Source organism: Euleptes europaea, chromosome 12 (genome assembly GCF_029931775.1).
Source record: "Euleptes europaea isolate rEulEur1 chromosome 12, rEulEur1.hap1, whole genome shotgun sequence".
In the NCBI taxonomy this organism is placed as follows: Eukaryota; Metazoa; Chordata; class Lepidosauria; order Squamata; family Sphaerodactylidae; genus Euleptes; species Euleptes europaea.
In genome coordinates, this window is record NC_079323.1 from 40,001,442 (window position 1) to 40,023,443 (window position 22,002).

The window sequence follows — 22,002 nt, forward strand, 5'->3', positions numbered from 1 at the left end:
ATAAATGGAGAAATATATAAACAGCGCCCTGGGCTGGCCGACAGAACAAGATGGCTGCAGGTTGCTGGAGGATAGGGTTGCCAGCTCCGGGTTGGGAAATACCTGGAGGTTTTTGGGGTGGAGCCTGAGGGCGGGGTTTGGAGAGGGGAGGGACTTCAATGCCATAGAATCCAATTGCCAAAGCGGCCCTTTTCTCTTATCGCTTGGAGATCAGTTGTAATAGCAGGTCTCCAGCCACCACCTGGGGGTTGTGTGAAATAATAGTATCAAGCTCACTAAGTTATATGCAAAAGTGTGATTACATTATATACAAGTGCAAGGAGCCACCAATGATAAGGATACATACATGAACATATATACAAAGATAGAATGTAGCTAGCAAGCCACCAAACAAGATGGTCAGTTTCAACAGTTTCAACAATTGTCTTTCAAAGGTAAGTACAATGACTTATTCTATATATTTCTTTCCAGGGAAGAAGATGGAGCCTGGAGCAGACAGAGGCACTCAGCTTGTCTATTTAGTATCAGTGCTTTATTTTTGCTAACCACCTGGGGGTTGGCAACCCTACTGGAGGAAGTGACCTCTTGGAATACTCCCCTAAATAAAGCAAGTTAAAAATGGCTGCATCAAGAAGAGCCGTTCAACCCGATCTGCTCCCTTGCATTTCTTAGGAGCTCCGTGAACGCGACCTTTCGCGTCTGCTCCGCCCCTGCATCGAAGCATTCACTGCAGGCAGCGTGCAGAATCCCAGACGCAGCTTAGCTATTTCACAGCGGGTAGCCGTGTTAGTCTGTCTGCAGTAGTAGAAAGGGTCAAGGGTCCAGTAGCACCTTAAAGACTTAACAAAAATATTTTCTGGCAGGGTATGAGCTTTCGTGAGCCACACAGCTCACTTCTTCATATACTTCGTATCTGAAAAAGTGAGCTGTGGCTCACGAAAGCTCCTACCCTGCCAGAAAATATTTTTGTTCGTCTTTAAGGTGCTACTGGACCCTTGACCCTTTCTGCAGCTTAGCTATGCAAACGACCATTGCTAATGGCTCTGCAAACGAAGGAGAAGGCGAGTGGGGGTAGGACTTTCTCCGCTTGCATCGGCACCGCGAATAGTCATTTTAACGGTCGGGTTTTAAAAAAAAAAACAGCATTGAGCGGGGAGCAGAACCGACCCCCCCCCCGCGCGCGCAAACGGCCTTGGCTTCTTCCGTTTGCGCGGAGGCGCCCTCGAAACAGCGATCCCCCCCCCTCCTGCCGCCCGGAATGGTCCCGGCCGCCCCGTCGCCGCCCCGCCCCGCGAGGCCCGGGCCGGCTTTTCCCTCGGCCTCCGCTGGGGGGCGGCCGCCGCGCCGCTCGAAGCCGGAAGGCTCGCGAGGCGCCATGTGGCTGCTCCGCCGGCCGGGCCCCCTGCCCGGGGCCAAGGGCCGCCCCGCCGCGCGCCAGCTCGCAGAACCACGCCGGCCAGGGCAGGAGGAGGTGAGCGCGGACACGGGTTGGCCAGCTGCTGCTGCTGCTGCTGCTGCTGGCGGCGGTGGTGCTGCTGTTGCTGCTGCTGCTGGTGGTGGTGCAGCAGCAGCAGCAGCAGCCAGAGGAAAGGGAAGCGTCGCTCCCTCTTCCCCCCGGTGTCGTTCTTGCACGGACGAAGGAAGCACAAAGCCAGCCCCCGCTTGAGAAGGAGCGGCGGGTTGTGCTGCTTTCTCGTTAAAGCAAACGACCCCCCCCCTCCTTTCCTTCGAGGCCCTGGAAGTCCTGCATAGATTGGGTTGGTTGGTTGTTTGTTTGACAGGCTTCACGTGAAGCTGCCTGGTCCTGAATCAGACCCTTGGTCCATCAAGGGCAGTATTGTCTACTCCGCTCTCCAAGGTCTCAGGCTGGGATCTTTAGCATCACCTGCTTGCCTAGTCCCTTTAACTAGGGATGCCGGGGATTGAACCTGGGGCCTTCTGCATGCCGTGCAGATGCTCTGCCACTGAGCCATAGCCCCTGTCTACGGCTCTCCAGGGTCTCAGGCAGAGGTCTTTCACATCACCTACTTACCCGGTCCCTTTAACTGGAGATGCCGGGGATTGAACCTGGGGCCTTCTGCATGCCAAGCAGAGGCCCTACCACTGAGCCACGGCCCCTCTCCATGGCTCTCAGGCTGAGGTCTTTCACTTAACCTGCTTGCACAGTCCCTTTAACTGGAGATGCCAGGGATTGAACCTGGGGCCTTCTGCATGCCATTCAGATGCTCTACCACTGAGCCACAGCCCATGTCCACGGCTCTCCAGGGTCTCAGGCTGGGATCTTTAGCATCATCTGCTTGCCTAGTCCCTTTAACTAGGGATGCCGGGGATTGAACCTGGGGCCTTCTGCATGCCGTGCAGATGCTCTGCCACTGAGCCACAGCCCCTGTCCATGGCTCTCCAGGGTCTCAGGCATAGGTCTTTCACATCACCTACTTGCCCGGTCCCTTTAACTGGAGATGTTGGGGATTGAACCTGGGGCCTTCTGCATGCCAAGCAGAGGCCCTACCACTGAGCCACGGCCCCTCTCCATGGCTCTCAGGCTGAGGTCTTTCACTTAACCTGCTTGCACAGTCCCTTTAACTGGAGATGCCGGGGATTGAACCTGGGGCCTTCTGCATGCCAAGCAGATGCTCTGCCACTGAGCCACGGCCCCTCCCCTTCGGGTTGGATTGGGTCCCCGCTTAAGTCCTCAATCCTCGATGCACCCTTGTGAGCAAAGCAGAATTGGGCTCCAACTGGGTTGTTTCTGAGTCACAGTATCGTGAAGAAATGCCGTGAAGCGTTCAGTTAGGCCAAGAAGGCAGCAGCAACATTACAACTCAAAGGGCGTCGCGGAGAATACAGCCTGGAAGGGAGACGAAAGGGAGCAAGTTTGGGAAGCTGCTCTGTTTCTCGCCTTCCCGACATTTCGCTGAGGAGCCTTAGTTTTATCAGGCGATCTTGGGTATTTGAGAGGTTTCTTTCCCAAGGGGAGGGGCTGTGGCTCAGCGGTAGAGCATCTGCTTGGCATGCAGAAAGGTGCCAGGTTCAATCCCCGGCCTCTCCAGCTAAAGGGACTAGGCAGGTAGGTGATGGGAAAGCCCCCTGCCTGAGACCCTGGAGAGCCGCGGCCGGTCTGAGTAGACAATACTGGCTTTGATGGACCAAGGGTCTGCTTCAGTATAAAGCAGCTTCATGTGTTCAACCCCGTGGCGTCACCCCTCCCCATCACCTGGTCTTCCCAGTCCTAGTTGATAAGCACACATGCTCTCTTTTGGAAACACCAAACTGGGAGGTTGTGGCTTTGTTTCCTTCCCATTCTTTTTACTCCCCGTAGGTTTTACTGTATCGTCACTTCGTAAGTTCCTGGGCTCGTGGTTGAGGTCTTGCAGCAGAAGTGATGCCCTAGCGGGCTTGAGTTAAGTGTTCATGCACACATTCATGTGTATACACATACATTCCCTTGAACTGGGTTGAGACAAAGATTATGAGGTTCTCTGGAAAAGGGGAATGGTGGAATTAACAGTAAGCACTCTGTCCATGTGCATTTTAGTGGAATAACATAATGTTACTGGCAGATCTGGAATTATTACTAGTACAGCTGCCAGAATATTTCTAGTTCTAGATACCAGTACCAGATTTCAACATCTGTAGTGTGATTGTGCTAGTCTGGAAAGGCCTTTGAGACCCCACTCTGCCTTGAATTCATTGGGTAACCGTGGGCCGGTAACTGGCTCTCAGATTTACCCCCTTCTCAAACAGGACAGAAGGCAGAGGAAATAAACCAATGTACAGTGCCTTGAGTTTTCTGGGTGGAGGGTAGCACAAAAATAAAATAATTAGTAGCAGATCTGTGGAGAGGTTTCTGGATTTTCTAAACAAATAAACAAGATCAACATCCACTACCCTAAATATAATTCACAGTATTGGAGAGACATCTTTTGCATCTGTGGGACATGTGATGGTGGATCATCTGCAGTGGTAAGAGATGGTGTGTAGTGTCAGTCTAAGGTTGCAATCCTAAGCACACTTACTAGTGAGTAAGTCCTATTGAACTCAGTGGTGTTTACTTCTGAGTAGTTATGTTTAGGATTGCATTATGGGATCTGGATTAGGATTGCATTCTGGGATTGGGTTCCAATTTTTATACTTTCATCAAAACTCACTGGATGGATCGATGGACTTCAGCCAGTTATATGCTCCCAGGTTAATCTACCTCACAGGGTTGCTGTGACGATAAAATGGAGGAGGAAGAATTACGTGCTTTGACATGATCTCCCTCTCTGTGGAAGAAGATAGAATAAAATGTACTTGATAAATAGATCACTGTGACTAATGCAGTGTGGACACTGGTCAAGTTACAACAATTATTTTTAATGAAGATCTTCATGCACCTTTTTATCACCTCTTTAAGAAACTGTATAGTCACTGAAATACCTGTTTGCCTGTTACTCTTAGATATGCACATTTGAACCACACTACATTTCTTTAATGTATAACTGAGTACAGCCTTTGCCTAATTGGTATTCATGTATGCCCTTTTTTTTCTTTTTCTGTCCAAGGTGGAAACAAAATCAAGTGCAAAGCTTCAGAAGCAGATATGCCAAGTTGTTCTCAATCATTTTGAGAAGCAGTACTCCAAGGAGTTGGGAGAAGCATGGAATTCAGTCAGGTCAATTTCTGTTTCTATTTTTCTCTCCTCCTCCTCCCCCCCCCCATGCCTCACAAAATAAGTCTGTTAGAAACAGCTCCACAAAGGGCAAAGTAATGTGGAAGTCTCAGATACTTTTTTCCTAGTATAAAAAAGGAGTCCTAGACGAGAAAGAATCTAATGTAAAGAAGGATGACTTATGTCTGCGTCTTGGTGGGTGGGAGTGCATTTTATTCAGTAGTCCAAGTGGCTAGAATGATATTTTGCTGCACATTCCAATGATTGGTTATATTAACACATAAAGCTACCATCGCCCACCCTGTTCAGTACTATCTAGAGCAGTGGTTTTCAACCTTGTTTTGGCCATGCCCCACCTAAGCATCTCTAAAATCTTGATCCCCCCCCATGACATTGTCACCAGCCGACTGCCATGTACATTCTGATTTTAATTTTTTAAATGTGTATGTCGCAATATATATTTATATACTGTATGTGAGGCCCCTAGAACCAAAAGAAATGCAAAAAAGTCACTGTTAATAACTCATTCTCCAATTGCCCCCCTTCAAAATCAAATTGCCCCCCTGTGGGGCGTGTGCCCCACGTTGGGAACCACAGCCTTTCCTCAAATTTCATACCAAATAGTTACAGCTTGAAAGTAATATTATTTTTCTTTCTGACGAAACTGTGGACAAACATTTTAATATACCTTGATAGACAGTTGGCAGGGCTTCTTGGGGGCAGAAAAGTTATTCTGGGGCTGATTCTTACCTACTTCCTGATCACTGTTTGGCCATCTGTGATGTAAGAGGCCTGATTAGACACAGAAAGCCCCATGAGCATGAAAATTAAGCAGGAATATTTGGGTTTAATTTTATGTACACCAACAGAATAATTCAAGTTTTTTTTAATCAGGTTTATAGTCCGCATCCTAACATGAGTTGGTTATTTATAAATGGTGCAGAGAAAAGTGCATAGAGAGCATTTGTTTTTCATTAAGTCTATAGCTTGCGGTCACTTAATGGAATAGGAGTGATAGCAGAATCAAGACAGACAAAGGAGATATTCTTCACACAAAGTATAGTTAATTTATGGAATTACCATAGACTGTGGTGGTGGCTAGATGGCTTGAAAAGGGATTATGAGGATTCATGATTATTTCGTTGCTTGCTTGGGACGTTTGAGTTAAGAAAAATCCCCTTGAGGAAGCGTATGCGAAACACATAGGGGCAATTTAATTATTAAATACTTTTCCCATGCACCAATTGCTATTTTTTGTCTTCGTTTGGTTTGGTATGGCCCTCATTTCTTTTCTTTTTGAAAAGGGATTAGACAAATTCATAGTGGAGACTGGACAGGCCCATGTTCAGAGGCTGTGTAGTTCTGAATACCCGTTGGCAACAGCAAAGGTGGGCTATTTCTTTTGTGCCCTGCTGGTGGTGTTCATGGAGGCATCTTGTTTGTTACTGTAGGAAATATATTAAATCAACATTTGGTTTGATGCAACAGCACTCTTCTTGGCCCTGAAACTTGTTATCAAGATTACTTTGAGGATGTGCAAATCTTTCCTTTGCTTCTGGATTATCCGGTCACCTTGTACATCTAGTCTTCTGAGGCAGAAGGCTGACCTCCGGACACAGTTTAGCCCTGGCACCTTTTATTTTAAACTATGTCCTGAGATCGGATCTTGGAAAACATAATAATTGTTGTTTAAGTGTAATTTGAACTACCACCATATACATTGGAAATTATCGCATATCATTCCCTGCCTTATAAAGTAGCAAGATCGGGAAGGAAAGTAATACAGGCAAGCCTCATCTGTAGTCAGAACAACCGTGTCCCTTTTTTAAAATACAGTTTACGATGCTTTTTGTTTTCCTCTATGCAAATTCATGTCCAAGTGTAGTAACATGTATTGTTTTACTTTAAATCTCCAGGAGAGTGCTGACAACCCCCCAGTGTTGGCAATATGCTGTTCTCCTTAATCCGTTCCATTTTTCCTCTGAAGTGGAGAATGACTTGCTTTCAAAGGGTTATCGGCTCCTTTTCCCAGGATCCTCATCCTGCTTTCGGCGGTCGTTCAAGTGTTACATCACTAGCACTCCTGGTAGATTCCCTGCTCAGAAACACAGAGCTGGCAGACTGAAGGAATATTATCTCCTGAATGCGGCTTCTATTCTGGCAGTGATGGCCCTGGATATAGAGAACGGGGAGAAGGTTTTGGATATGTGTGCTGCTCCAGGGGGTAAATCGATAGCGATGCTTCAGTATGCCTGCCCAGGTAATGCATTGTGCTCCTAAACCAATTAGCGCACACAAATTGGCTGCTAGCTTAGTTAAATAACTTATTAAACAGGTTATTTGGAAGCAGGTATTTTGCATTCATTAAGAAAACTCTGGCGGAGTTCCTTATTTCCCTATCGCAGTCAAAACCTTGGAAGTGTGGTTAAAGTCTGACTCAGCACCTCAGGAAGTGGTGCGATTTCTGTCTCAGATGCAATCTGTGCATTATACCCTTGCTGCCCTGCACATTGTTTTTACTGTTTATCAGTTGAAGGTACATGAAAACAGGTGTTGTGCAGTCCTTGGGTATTTTCGCATCTTCCGTTGGTCTAATTTTGCAGGGTCAGCTTGAAAAAGAAACAAAGCAATTTCACAGTGCTTGCGAGATGATGATCCCTAAAAAGAGCGCTTCCCAATGTGTGGCACAGAGGATGGCTGCAAAGGAAAGACATGTTTGCTCTGAGCTGCAAAGAGATTACAGACAATGGGTCTGAATATCTTTTAGCAGCTGGATGGTTTCAGTTCAAATTGGAGGACACTAGATGAATATTTCATAATAACTGAATGTTATTATAGAACTCATCAGAATCTAAAGAAGGTGAGATAGAATTTAGAGATGATCTAAAAGACAAATACACAGCAATGAAACCACCTATAATAAGGCCTCAACAGGTCCTTTCCCAAAGGTGGCCTTTTGCTTCAGTAATGTAGTAAATTAACCCTTCCCTTTCCAGTAGCGTGTCCCTTGAAAATCCTGTCCCCCAATTATGCTTTATTTCTGCCAACATTCCAGGCGTGTTCTTACTTTGCATCAGGCTCAGATCTAGAGCAATGCTTCCATGGGTGCAAGGACTTCCGCCCATACAGCATGACTTTCTTGGCTCAGCACTTCCCCTGCAACCCCAAACGGCCCCCACAAACGCTGCTTGCAGAAGGGGAGGACCAGAAAGTCATGCTCTGTAGAGGAAGTCCTTACAGCCACAGCAATGCTGTCTTGGAATGCCCTGCCTTAGCGTAGAATCCATGGGATAAAAGCAGTGTTTCAGAGGAAAGTAACTGGCAAAGGGAAAATTAAACATTCTGTTTCAGCATAGCAACTGAACACATTGCTTGTCCTAAGGTCGTTACCCCTGCAGCATAGTTCTCCCATTTGGAATTTATCAACTATAGGAAGGCCTATACTCTAGCCTGATGTCATGCCCTGCCTTCGGCTGTCCTAGAAGGAAAATACAAGAAGATTCCAAGATCAGAAAGGCCTTGCAGGTCAGGAGACAGCGAAACCACCCAACATGTATTGTTCAACTGTCCATTTTATCATGAGACCCGTATTACATTCATTGCTCCCCTGATCAGTGGATCCCCCGATAAGCCAGTAGAGTTCCTGATTAAGCGGCTTGTGATGGGTGAAACTCCACACTTTTAGCTCCCAACTGCCAAATTTTGTGCCATCGCAATTAAAACTCACAAAACAGAATGGAAAAAAAATTACTAAACCTTGCTATACTTTTAGAAATAATAAGAAGTTAAGTTAATTCTTGTGATATGTTTTAATATTTTACATTTTGATATCATTAGTCTTGTATCTAATTTTGTAATTAATATTAGTTTTGCAGTTTTATTAAGTCAGATAATTTTATGTAATAACTTTTGGCTGGTCAAACATACCGTATCAATAAATACATACATGTCCTAAGGTCAGTTCTCATGTTACTTTTTTCTACCACGTAATGCTTGTGTTTGGAGAAGGTATGTTTCATCATCTGATTAGATAATTGGTCACGATGAGCTTTATGGATTATTTTTTGATTAACCACCTGTTTATGTGGCAAACCAGCCAGATAAATCACTTGATGTCAAGGTATGTGTCACATTTGTACATGGAAAGGATTCTGTGAATTGGTTCTAATAATTGTGATAATGATGGAAGTCGTTGTTAGAGTCTGAGTATATTTAAAGTTTGGATTAAACATTGCCTTAGTAACTTGTTGGAAATCTGTCAAATAATTTTTTTATGTATCTAAGGTCTTTCTTATTTAAGGTCTTCTGCAATCCAATGAATATGATAATTTGAGGTCAAATTGGCTGAGGAATACACTAGAATCTTTCATCCCAGAATCTTTGCTGAATCTAGTTATCATTTCTCAGTTGGATGGAAGACAAATTGGAAATCTCCAACCTGAAAGATTTGATAAGGTATCTCTCTAATATGCTGACAACTTCCTTGAACTCTGACTTACTTATTTCTTTTCTCCTGTACCTTTTATCTCATCACAACTCCCAGTGACTATTATTTTGTTCTGTGTCGAATAGAATAAATAAGATAAATGGAAACATGTTGAGTTGGATCCTAGCTTTCATGAATCAAAGATATTTGTGGAAGTGGCTTTTCCTTGACTTCCCCTTCCCTCAGCAGCACCCAGTGCAAGAAGGAACTACAGAAAGGAGGAGAAATAAGATGGTTGTTCTCATGTGTGTGTCCCCCCCCCCCCCCGACTTCACAAGCTGAGCAAGCCTACTTCCCTTTCTTCCTGGATGTAGCTTCCCAGTATGCTTTACACCATGTCGGTCAGGGGGCTCCGTGCCCTTCATCAGCTCTTTGAAAACGGTGCTGCTGGGGGAAGGTGGGGAAAATCCACATCTGGAAACTCTTCCTGTTCACAAGACTCAGGATCCAAGTGTTTATTTTAAAAGTGTGCTTTATCCTATTGTTCACATAGGCTCAAACTACATGTTAGTTTAACACGTGGTCCCAGTGGGGAGTAGCAGCAGAATTCCAGCTGTGAATTCCCCACAACTCAATTTATAAGTGCCGCCAGGGCCCGATTCTGCTCAGGACCACAGTGAAAGGAGCTCCTGTCTCTCCCTCCCTCACGCCATTTTCCCAATGCTAAATGGCTGGGGGGGCATTATTTGCCCTGATGAGGGGCTGCACATGCAAACATTCAGTGCACATGCAGCCTCCCTGCTGGGGCACATAACTCCCCCAGGTCCATTTCGGGTTGGGAAAATGGCATTGGGGGGGGCAAAGACCCTTCTTCCCCCCTTGTCATGCTCCCAATCTGAACTTCTAAATTGAGTTATGGGGAACTTGCTACTGTCATATGGGAGAAATCACATATAAAATGTAATGGGGTCATTTGAGCCTTAGAAAGTTCTTAACAATTAGTGTTGTGAACCCATTTAGTAAGCTCACAGTGGCTTGCATTGGGCTTCCATCCAGGAGCTGATTAGATCTGTTCCCCCATTAGTTACAGCTTTGGGTGTCCCTACCCATGCTCTTGACTCACAGAATGGTTTTAATTGAATTAATAAACTATTTTAACTTCCTGGACTACTTGCTGGGGGAGGTGGGATGCTACTTTTTATGCTTTCAAACGAATATAGGCATCCACAAAATCTTATTTTTGAACAGATTTTTTTCATCTGTCTAGAAACATTTCTCAGTTGTTTTGTATTTCCTTACATGTTGGGTGGCTCCTACCGCCTAGGTAACTGTGAAGCCTTCTTCTAGCCCAGAGAAAGAGCCTCTTCCTCTGGAGAAAGACATCTAGGAACGTTAGGCCCCACATTTATTTAAGTGGAATGGTAGGATAAAATCCTGTGTTAAACAAGGGGTTTGTAGATGTAGAGCCTGAAATTCAATTAATAGACAAATATTGGATACTTCTAATGAATTGACTTTCATAAATATTTTTAATGCACATAGATTTCTGTCAATGTGGTATCACTTTGTCTTTTCTTATAATTGGTCATTCAGGTACTAGTGGATGCCCCATGCTCAAACGACAGAAGCTGGTTATTCTCCTCTGATATCCAGCAGGCCACTGTAAGGTTAGCACAAAGGAAAGAATTATCTGCTGTACAGATACAGCTGCTAAGGTAAGACATGTGAAGGGAAACTGCCTGAAATTCAGTCATCTTCTGCCCTGAATTGAAGGGCATGCCAAATTATATTCTGAGGCTCTTCATCTGCCTGATACAGCCACATGCAGCCAATCATCATTTAAAAAGGCATAGAGCTAGGTTACCTTTTTATGATAACTGCCCTAATAAACATTTTAAACGGTAAGCTTGTATCTGGGGCTTCATGAGGTGGAAGAATAGAAGGGTGTGGGGAGCAGGGCTGTGGGAGTTTGCATTTGACTTCTCACATATCTTGCTGAAAACACAGTTCCTAAATAACCATGTCTCTTTAATTGTTTTAATCGTTATAGCAAACAGTTAATGGTTTGGCCAGTTGAAAAGGGAAACATCAAATGTCGAGTGAGCTAAGAAAACAAATGAAAAGTGGCGACCATTCTATGAAAAACACGGATGAGAACTGATCTAGATCATAATCAGACTGCAAGGACAGTGCAGCTAGGGTTTCACTCAAGCCACAGCAGAAAGAATCCGTGATTTTTACTATGAGACAGACCAAACATTTTTTATAGATAGACAACATTTCAGAACAAAAACTTAATAATGAGTTGAGTAGGACTACATGGAGTACTACTAGGTGCAAAACTGGATGTGGGTTGCGGCATCATAGCACACGCACCATTTCCCCATTCCCCATGCTTTACCCCTCCCCTTCACTCTCCTGTATCTCTAAAAGATCAATAATAATAATAATAATAATAGGGAAAAACATGTTATGTAGACAGGCTTTACTGGGTACGGACACAAGATGAACTGTAAAATCTTCCCTATCTGTCGGTTCTTGTAGGTTATCCGGGCTGTGTGACCGTGGTCTTGGTATTTTCTTTCCTGACGTTTCGCCAGCAACTGCTGGCGAAACGTCAGGAAAGAAAATACCAAGACCACGGTCACACAGCCCGGATAACCTACAAGAACTGATGAATTCTGACCGTGAAAGCCTTCGACAATATTCCCTATCTTTCTTTTCCCTTTTTTTTCTGTACCCCCTTCAAATATGAATAAAATAATTTAAAAAAAGAAAAGAAAAAAAAACAAATGGAGCAATCTGGACAAAATAGTAGTCGGGAGGAGCTGGGGCTCAGGCTACAGACTGATTTGCAGTAAGAATTCCTGTCACGTTACAGCCAATTTAATGTAATCAGTTCAGTGTCATCCTTGGACCAGGAGACCCAGGGTTAAAACCCCCTTAGCCATACATTTCATTAGATGATATTAGGTTAGCTGAGAAATAAAGGGTTGGATCATGCACAAAAATCTCCACTGATGGAATGGATTTCTTTCAGCAGGGTGAATTTTTTCCATCCCCTCCTGCTGCAGCCCAAAATACCCTTCCCAGATCCTGCTTCTAGAAACAGAACCCCCAGGAACAGCATGTGGTATGAGTTGGGGGCTGCCATGGGTGGTGGGAACTGGCAAAAATCCCTCTTCCTGTTATCTATGGAATATCCCACTAGATCCAACCCATTGGCTGGGCCATTTCACTGGATTGTTAGACTAAAACGGAGAGAGGCTGCACCCTGAGCTCCTTCAAGGAAGAGTGAAATATCAACATGAAACAGTGTGCTGTACTAGATGGACCAGTGGTCTGAGCCAGCAGGCTCCGCTTATGTTCTTAAGCTGGCAACAATGCAATGATGAGGGTTAGTTTATGAGTGTCAAATATTGTGGAAACTCCAATATAACCATATAGGATCTCATTTCAAATTCATTTAATTATCAAGGCTTCCTGAAGGTGATCTAGGAACATCTGATTCATGAGGCTTCTGAACAATCTAGGGAAAATGTTCTTAGTCCTTTTCATCATTGCTAGGGACCTGCAGAGGAATGAAGCTATGACAATTAAACCAACTTATGGGCACACTTGCCCTGACCTGGATGGTCCAGGCTAGCCTGATCATGTCAGATCTGAGAAACAAAGCAGGGTCAGCCCTAGTTAGTATTTGGATAGGAGACCACCAAGGAAGACCAGGATCGCTATGCAGAGGCAGACAATGGCAAACCACCTCTGAATGTCTCTTGCCTTGAAAACCCTATGGGGTTGCCATAAGTCAGCTGCAACTTGACTACGCTTTCCAACACACAGACACAGTTAACCGGGAAGTCCCTGTACGAGTCCTTTTGAAGTGGATGGAGTTTGCACAGAAGATTATCCCAGCAGACCATGTCTTCTATTTGTAGTGTAGCCTTCATCTGCAGTGGAAGCTTTGCTATGTAGTTGGTCACTGCTGGCAAAGTGGTCACAATTGAAATGTATTGCCTATTTTGCTATCTAGATTTTATGTCTATCCTGAAAATAACTTGTAACTTGGAATACATTTGGTTGACTAGTGCTTAAATTACAGCCTTTGTGTTTTGTTTTACAAAGATAAGTAGAAACAATTAGGAATTTTAAATGCAGAGCCATATAACCTGATAAAGATATTTGAGAGCGGAGTGGTTGATGGCTGAGTTAAGACAGGATTTTTTCCCCTCCACCTCAGTCATTTTCTCCTGCTATATATTATTTTATGGCTATTGATCAAATACTAAAGCTTTTTTATGTAGTGCTGTGTTTCACTTGAGAAGTATCCCAGCTGTCAGGATGAATTGAGAGAGAAATAAAACAGTTTGTTTTCCTAAAAGTAGGGTTCTTTATGGAAAGCTCTGTAATGGCATTCTTTTTTGTTTTGTTTTGTTTTTTCATGATTTCCTGAGGAAAAGGTCTAAAGGAAGCTTGTGATTTATAACCGAAATATGAGTGTCTTATTGCAGTAATGCATCATGTCAGCCATTTCCTTTGAAGAAATCAATCACATTTAAAACACTGACCTCCTTTAGTTTTCTCTTTCCAATATTTGACATGTAAAATCCAATTTGGGAACCCCCTGGTTCGAGCAAGCATACATCATTCAGTGAAATTTTTGCAAATTTGAATAAATCACTCGGGATTATAATCCTGAAGCAGAACATTCTTGACAGCGAGAATCTTGTTGGGAGAGAGAAATCTAAATAAACCAGAATAGCCTGCCTCCCAAAAGCACATTTAAGCTAGTTGGGCCTGTTATCTAGAAGGCTGAAACAGTGTTTCTGACAAAAGCTTATATGAGCTATGCAAGAACAGGAACTGCAAACAAAAACTTTTCCACAATAATTTTGAATATTAATTCAGTGACCTATGTTGTGATTTTCACAAATGGAGAGTTAAGGTGGCTGAAAAGGCCCTGCTGCTAGTTGCTAACCACTTCACCTCCGAAAGAATGAAGGAGACAAAGACGAGTATCTGTGACAATACCAAAAGGCAGGCAGAAAGCAAACAGTCCTGTAGACGATTTAGGACGTTAGGGCGTTGGAATTATGAATACAAATAATTTCTCTATTCTGTTTGAATTTTTAAAAAGAAAATAGAGAAAGATATGCCAAAATATGAGTAGTGCTGAATCAGTGTGACTAAAGGAGAAGAGGTAGGGCTACAGGAACAGCAATAATTGCAAGATAAATTCCTCTTACTTATGCTTATTAGTCAGGAGCATAGGAAATCTGTGAAGGAATTTCCCGGGGATTATATAAATTTAAAAGTATAGTTACAGAGGAGCTGGTTCATGGCTATGACGCTGGATGTGTGTGTGTGTGTTAACCCTCTCCTTCCACAACATTTTCTCAGTCACTTCTTGGAGCTGCTGTTTGCCCTGTGGAGAATGCTTGCAGTTATGTGAATGGAGCAGATGGCAGCTCTGGAGCAACAATTTCATAGAGGAATGGTGTGGGCCTTCTAGAGCTTCAGCCCTCATCCAGATTGAATCCAGCTGCATTTTAATTATTGGAGTCGTAATACACTGCAGGATTCCTAAATTATTTCTGTCCTTGGGTCTGTGTACATCTGAATTCTTGTGACTCTCTGCTTATCTCACGCTCCCATCCCCGCTGCTATGAAAGTTTTCAAAGTGGGCAGCTTTCCATAAACCTACTTTTTTGACAAAAGCCTGATTATTTATTAAATGACTTATAAGATACTTTACTTTTTAAAAGACTCAAAGCTTATGTTAATATTTATACACTTCTTTCTCCCCCTTCCCCAATGAAGATCCAAAGCGGCTTACAACATAAGAACAATAGGGACCCAGCTGGATCAGACCAGTGGTCCATGTAGTCCAGCATCCTGTCTCACACGTTGTCAAACCAGTTCCTCTAGGGGGCCGCCAACAGGGCATAGAGGCCAAGGCCTCCCCCTGATGTTGCCTCCTTGCAGTGGTATTCAAAGGTCTACTTCCTCTGAATGCTGAGGTTCCCTTTAGTCACCATAGCTAGTAGCCACTGATAGACTTATCCTTCATGCATCTATCTAATCCCCTTTTAAAGCTGTCTATGCCTGTGCCCATCGCTATATCATCTGGCAGCAAATTCTACATTTTAATCACCCTCTGTGTAACAAGTATTTCCGTTTGTCTATCCTAAATCTTCTGTCCATCACTTTCATTGTATGCCCTCAAGTTCTAATATTTTGGGAGAGGGAGAAAAAAGTAATCTTTGTCAAGTTTCTCTACCCCATGCATAATTTTATAAACCTCTAGCATGTCCCTCCTTTGTTGTCTCTTTTCTTAACTGAAAAGTCCCAGACTTTTCAGGCTTTCCTCATAGGGAAGCTGCTCCAACCTCCTAATTATCTTGGTTGCCCTCTTCTGTGCTTTTTCCTGCTCTGCAGTGTCCTTTTTGAGAGCCAGCGTGGTGTAGTGGTTAAGAGTGGTGGTTTGGAGCTGTGGAGTCTGATCTGGAGAACCGGGCTGGATTCCCCACTCCTCCACATGAGCGGCGGAGGCTAATCTGGTGAACTGGACTTGTTTCCCCACTCCTACACACCAAGCCAGTTGGGTGACCTTGGGTGAGTTACACTCTTTCAGCCCCACCTACCTCACAGGGTGTCTGTTGTGGGAAGGGGAAGGGGAGGTGATGTAAGCCAGTTTGAGTCTCCCTTAAGTGGTAGAGAAAGTTGGCATATAAAAACCAACTCTTCTTCTTCTTCTTGAGATATGATGACCAAAACTTGTAAGAATTTCAAATGAGACACAGAAATCGATTATGTTGGGGAGTTAACTACCCTGATGTTTTCTAACTTATTTGATTCTATGCCCTCTTTGAAGTACAACGCAACTCCTCCCTGAAGCTGTCCCTCCCTGTCCTGCCTATAGAGCTTATACCCCGGAATGACTTTATCTCACAGATTTCCCCCATTCCACCATCTTTCTGAGATACCTACTAAAACTAAATTGTCATTGAGCACCAAGCATTCCCAGCTCACCCATCTTGGCTTGGAGACTTCTAGCATTGGCATATAGTGTGTTTCCGTCCCTATAATGTGTTTCCATCTCCAGCAGTCCTCGCCTCCTTCGGGTCCTTTGTCACCACACATACCCCTCCTTCATCATTTTACCCTCCCTCCAAAGTTCCACTATGCTCCTGTCAGTATTACCTGGAGTGTTTATGCAATCATCCCTTTGGCCTGACGTGTCCTGAACTGGAAGCTCCCAAGTTCCTCTCAGACTGGCCCAAGGTCATCCAGCTGACTTCATGTGGAGGAGTAGGGAATCAAACCTGGTTCACCAGATTAGAGTCCGTTACTCTTAACCTCTACACAATGCTGGCTCCATGCATCAAGCACCCATGATTTCCACACAGTGGGTAGATAATCATACATGTGGCACTTCCTGCAAAACACTGGATAGCCCCCGTTCCCCTTCCCCGTTTCCACCTTCATAATTGGTTAATCGTTTAAAAGTATTTTAGAGTGAACTTGTGTGGATTTCCATAGCAGGAATGATACAGCAGCACATCACCCTCCTTGCTGATGTGAAGCTTGTCTGTCCCTTCTCGGGAAACTTGGACTAGAGGGGTTCTCTCCTGCTCCCTCTCGACCTCTCGCACTGAACTCCCAGGCTCAACTCCCCTGTAAGAATCCCTGTTTGAAGCAGTTTCACAAGCTCCACAGGGATCCTGTGTGCCTACTGCCTAGTCCTTCATTTTATTCTCACAACAACTCTGTGAGCTAGGTTGGGCTAGGAGAAGGTGACTGGCCCAAGGTCACCCAGCAAGTTTCTGTGGCAGAGTAAGGATTTGAACATGGGTCTCCCAGATCCTAGTCCGAGTCTGATACACCACAAAAAGTGTAGCATAGTGCAAAAAATGCATGTTTCCCTCTCATTATGGGATCACTGTTTCCCTCTCATTATGCATCACTGTTGCAGAAAAGTGATGCAGCAAAGGACAGTATTTCAGAATAAAATGAGAATTGCAGTTGTTTTGATATGAACGTATGTATTAAGTTGTTTTAATATGAAAGTGTTGCCTGAACCGTTTCTCCCAGTGCAGCAATCTGTCCCATTTGTCATCCATTTGGGACATAACACTGAATTAATCACTTAATTTTACACTTTGGATCTTCACCATCTGATTTCCTTCTAACTATAGGATTGTAAAAACTGCTCTCATCAACATAACTCTCATCAACATGACTCTAAGGGTTCGATTCCCCACTCCTCCACATGAGCGACAGATTCTAATCTGGTGAACCGGGTTGGTTTCCCCACTCCTACACGTGAAGCCAGCTGGGTGAACTTGGCCTCTTCACAGTTCTCTTCGAGCTCTCTCAGCCTCACCTACCTCACAAGGTGTCTGTTGTGGGGAGAGGAAGGGAAGGAGATTGTAAACCGGTTTGATTCTCCTTAAAAGGTAGAGTAAATCGGCATAGAAAAACCAACTCTACTTCTTCTAGTTGCTCGTACAGTAGACTCAGATTCTGAGCTCAGGGTATAGCTCTCGTACTATAATTAATAAAAGACAGAAAAAACTTTTTGGTGCTGCTGTTTGACTGTCCCCAGTGTGGCCTCCTTTCACGAGCATATTATAAATTGCATTTTGTGGATACAGGAGGGTTTTTTCCCCCTGGCCTTTTCAGCTTGATTTTATATGCTCCCACCTCCCCAAAAGCTACAACTGAGGAATGCAAGCAGAGTGACAGTGATGTGGCTTGGCCAGGTTGATCTTTAAGAGAAAAACAAAATCTGTGATCACTTTCAGGAGAGGGAATGCAGGGATGAAAGTAAATGTCACTTTGGCTGCTTGAGCGGCTAAGAGAGAATTGCTTCCCTGTCGATCAGAACCAGCCCTGCCATCTGTGAAAATACTTCCAAAGTTAAACGCAAGATGGCAGCATTGAGGCACAATACAATCTCCTAATCCTGATTTTTTTTCCTTTTATAAAAAAAATGTCAAGAATGGTTGAATTAGTGACATAATTAATACCGGCCCTTCTAATGGGATGAAGAACATGTAATTAGCCTCCGAAGAAATGAGGAAGTGGAGCTCGCAACATGAATTTCTGTACCAGTCACTGGTATATCTCTGGCTGTATGCATCTCTATCAACGGAAAGTTTTTGTGTGAAATACGGCTTGAAACTCACAGATATTAAAACAGACAAAAATGGCAGCTTATCCCAGAGTTTAATTTATCTCAATGAGAGGTCTTCGCTTTTGGCATTTTGTGGGTTTGGTTGTTTTGTTGCTGACATTTAAGAAGTGTTCTTCAAAATTGCTGAGAACTTGGAAGAGATACTTATTGCAACCATTTTCTGGTCTCTTTCCTATTTTTCTTTGCATTTCTTTCAGTATTTGTTTCTTCAGTTACTTCTAATGAAAGCCTTTGAAGGCTGTTGAGTATGTTTGAACAGTTTGGTATAGATAACTTAAAATTCAGTTTTCCGTTTCACTGAATTGCTTGCGTAGATATCCGTCATGTTCAAATGTTGTTCTTTGAGCTTGCTTTAGGTTTCCAATTAATTAAGCCATTTATAATAATGGTTGGAATTTATGTAGCTATTTTCTTAAGTGTTTTGGGTAATCCTTACAAGCGATCCTTACAGCAGTTGGCCAGTGTTTTTATCTATAAATTACAGCTTTGAGAGCTGAGGGTGCAAGACGTTTATGGCAGATTGAATTTTGACAAGAACAAGGGGTACAATGTACCCGAGGTCTGAAAAGTTATTATAGAAACATCCAAATACCAAAAGGTGTGTGTGTATATACATACACACCAAAAGGACCATAAGTTAAATATGAGCAGCCAGTTTGATGCAGCAACCGAAAAAAGGCTAACGCGATCTTGGGGTGTATCAACAGAGGCGTAACATCCAAATCACAACTTGTCATAGTTCTGCTGTAAACTGCATTAGTCAGGCCGCGCCTGGAGTATTGTGTGCAGTTCTGGAGATAGGGTTGCCAACTGCCAGGTAGTAGCAGGAGATCCTTCTAATTCAACTGATCTCCAGCCGATAGAGATCAGATCACCTGGAGAAAATGACCGCTTTGGCCATTGAACTCCATGGCATTGAAGTCTCCCACCGGTGGTGAAGAGGGACCTGGCAACCCTATCTGGAGACCTCACTTCAAAAATTATGCGGAAAGAATGGAGCTCAAGCAGAGGAGAATGATGAGGATGATCGGGAGCCTGGCGAACAAGCCCTGTGAGGAAAGGCTGAGGGACTCGGGAATGTTTAGTCTGTAGAAGAGGAGGTTGAGGGAAACATGATTGCTCTCTTTAAGTATTTGAAGGGCTTAGAGGAGGGCAGGAAGCTGTTCCTGTTGGCAAGCAGAGGACAGGACTTGCAATAATGGGTTTAAATTATGCCTCCTTCCAACTCTATGATTCTATAAATAATTCAAAAATTGCAAAATGTAGCAGAAAAACATGATGATGATGATGACAAAAAATACAAGGTTACATCATAATATTATCCACAAGTCAAAATGGCAACAATTAGAAACATTATCAAAAGATTTACAAGCCAAATATAACAAATAACCATTTCAATACAGGTGTGTACAATTTCAGTGTGGCAGTTCTGCAAAACGGTTTACAAGCTGTAAAAGAGCACACAACAAAGGACCGGAAATATATTGTGTGAATAGTGATGAAAAAGAAGGAAATGCATAGATCCTAAAGCATATTCCTAATATCTTTCCGTTGGGCTGTGATGTTACTTCTAATTCCACCTGGGCATATACCCACTATAGATTTACCCTTTTGTTTCAGTGAATTCAAGCAGAAGGTCTACAGTGCAATCCTAAAGCGACATACCACTCCTAAATCCATTCAAGTTAATGAGCTTAGAAGGGCATAACTGTTTAGGACAGCGTTAATGACTTTGAGTCTTCACTTTGTTATATTTTATTTTGTAGGGTCATAGCTAGTATTTAAGCTTTAAGGAATCCACCAGATGGCCTTGAGGAAGCTATTGTTTCTTGTTGTTGAGGAAGCTATTGTTTCAGCTCTTGATCCTTAAAATATTGATAATAATATTGGCAAACCTTACTGGGTTGCTCTAAAGTTTGGAAGATAATGCTTGTGAAATGATTTGGACATCCTTCAGGATGAAAGATGCCATCTCAAATGGTAATTTACTTTCTTGGCAATGAGCTGTCTGATACTACCTTGGTCACTGGTCCTTGTGACTTACAGATAGGTTGGTTTGGTCATCTTTTTGCTGTTTTAATTTGCTGATAATAATAGTAGTAGTAGTAATAAATTAGACTTCCTCTTTAAAAAAAATCACAGAAAATGTATATTAGAAGCATTTTTGTGGATTTTATTTACTGCCTCATACAATAACAATGTTAACAACCTCTCTTCCTTTATTGCAATGAAATTTGTGCATTTGGCTTCCATACTACATGCTTAATTGTTTAGAAAAATGGCCACTAAAATTGTCAAACCAGATAGTTGAAGGCGTCCTCGCTGAAGCAGAAGAGCAGGCAGGTTTTGCCCACGCCCGAGTCACCAGAAATGTACGAAATCTTAATAAATAAGAACACAGCTTACACATAGATGGAAGGTGGAATGACACACCCCATTCCTTTCCTTAAATAGCACCCCAGAAATTAAACATAAATTGCTTGCAAAACTTCAAAAAAAATTCCAGTGATATCAATGGACTTAAGTGTGACTTCCCTGAGATTGGGTTACCAATTTATCTTTCTCCCTCCTCCCCTCTCCTCTGTCTCTCTCCTCCCTCTGTCTCCTCTATTTCCTTCTCTCTCCAAAAGATAGACACGCTCCCACTGGTACAATCCATTTTGGGTAAGGCCATGGCATAGTCCACATGACTTCTCATCACTATTTGTAGTAGATTACTTCTATGAAATTTTGGTGCTATGAAATTCCATTTGAGCAGAATGGAATTGCCCTCAAATGCATTACTACAGCTTTTATGGGTGGTTTAACCTTTTGGCTGAGTCAATAAACAGCAGGCAGTTTCTCTTTGCCCAGCTTATTCTAAATCAATTGCTTATCTCAGTTTAAGAACTTCTTCCTATCCCAGCATTGTGTGCGCAGTCTGTACAATTGAGCCCCCCAAATATTATATTTCTAGTAGTCACATTGGTGACCTCCTAATTAAATGACAGAGAGGACAGGCAACTTTTTAATCAATAATAATGACAGACAATTTTGTAATGAAAATATATTATTGCTGCATTATGATCATTGCATATAGAAATTGTTACTTTTTTCTGGGCATGTGGCAAATGGCATTGCCTACTGTGTGCTTAACAGGCAAGTACAGAAATTCAGAGGCATAAAATGCATAAATACAGATTTAAGCATACTGATTAAGTACCAATACAGGAAATTAATAACACTTGTAAAAATGAAGGGTTAAAATTTTTCCCCCAAATAATAGACCACTGGATTTGTTTGCTGTGTATTCATAAGTGTGCAGTGTGTTGCCAGAATGCTAATAGATGCTGAATACAAAAAAGTTTGTATTCTGCTTTAAGGCTTTCTAGCTTAGTTCAATTAACTGTCTGTGTTGAATAAATCCAGCTCAGTTCCTTGTAATTCCTTACAGGTCTGCAATCAAGACCATGCGCCCAGGAGGATCTCTGGTTTATTCCACGTGCACTCTTTCTAAGGCAGAGAACAGTGACGTCATAAGTCACATCATCAACACCTGCAGCAATGTTCTGCCTGTGGATATAAGCACCCTCGCCAGAGGTGCATCCAAAGAATTCGCTCTTGCTTCAGATGTCCAGCGGCATGAACTTTTAATACTTCCAGAAGTAGGAAGAGCATGGGGCCCAATGTACATATCTAAACTAAAGAAAGTATGATCCACATGGTTTCTTGTGTGATTTCTGTAACTTA

At 43.1% G+C, this 22,002-nt stretch overlaps 1 protein-coding gene across 1 annotated transcript; it reads left to right on the top strand.

Annotated features, from left to right (window-relative positions):
- The first annotated feature begins 4,511 nt into the window (after positions 1–4,511).
- On the top strand, positions 4,512–21,968 carry NSUN3 (NOP2/Sun RNA methyltransferase 3). Its single transcript, XM_056858189.1, has 5 exons — positions 4,512–4,654; positions 6,568–6,911; positions 8,952–9,106; positions 10,671–10,792; positions 21,707–21,968. Exons 1-5 carry the CDS (start codon positions 4,512–4,514, stop codon positions 21,966–21,968), a joined length of 1,026 nt encoding a protein of 341 aa, XP_056714167.1.
- The last annotated feature ends 34 nt before the right edge of the window (positions 21,969–22,002 follow it).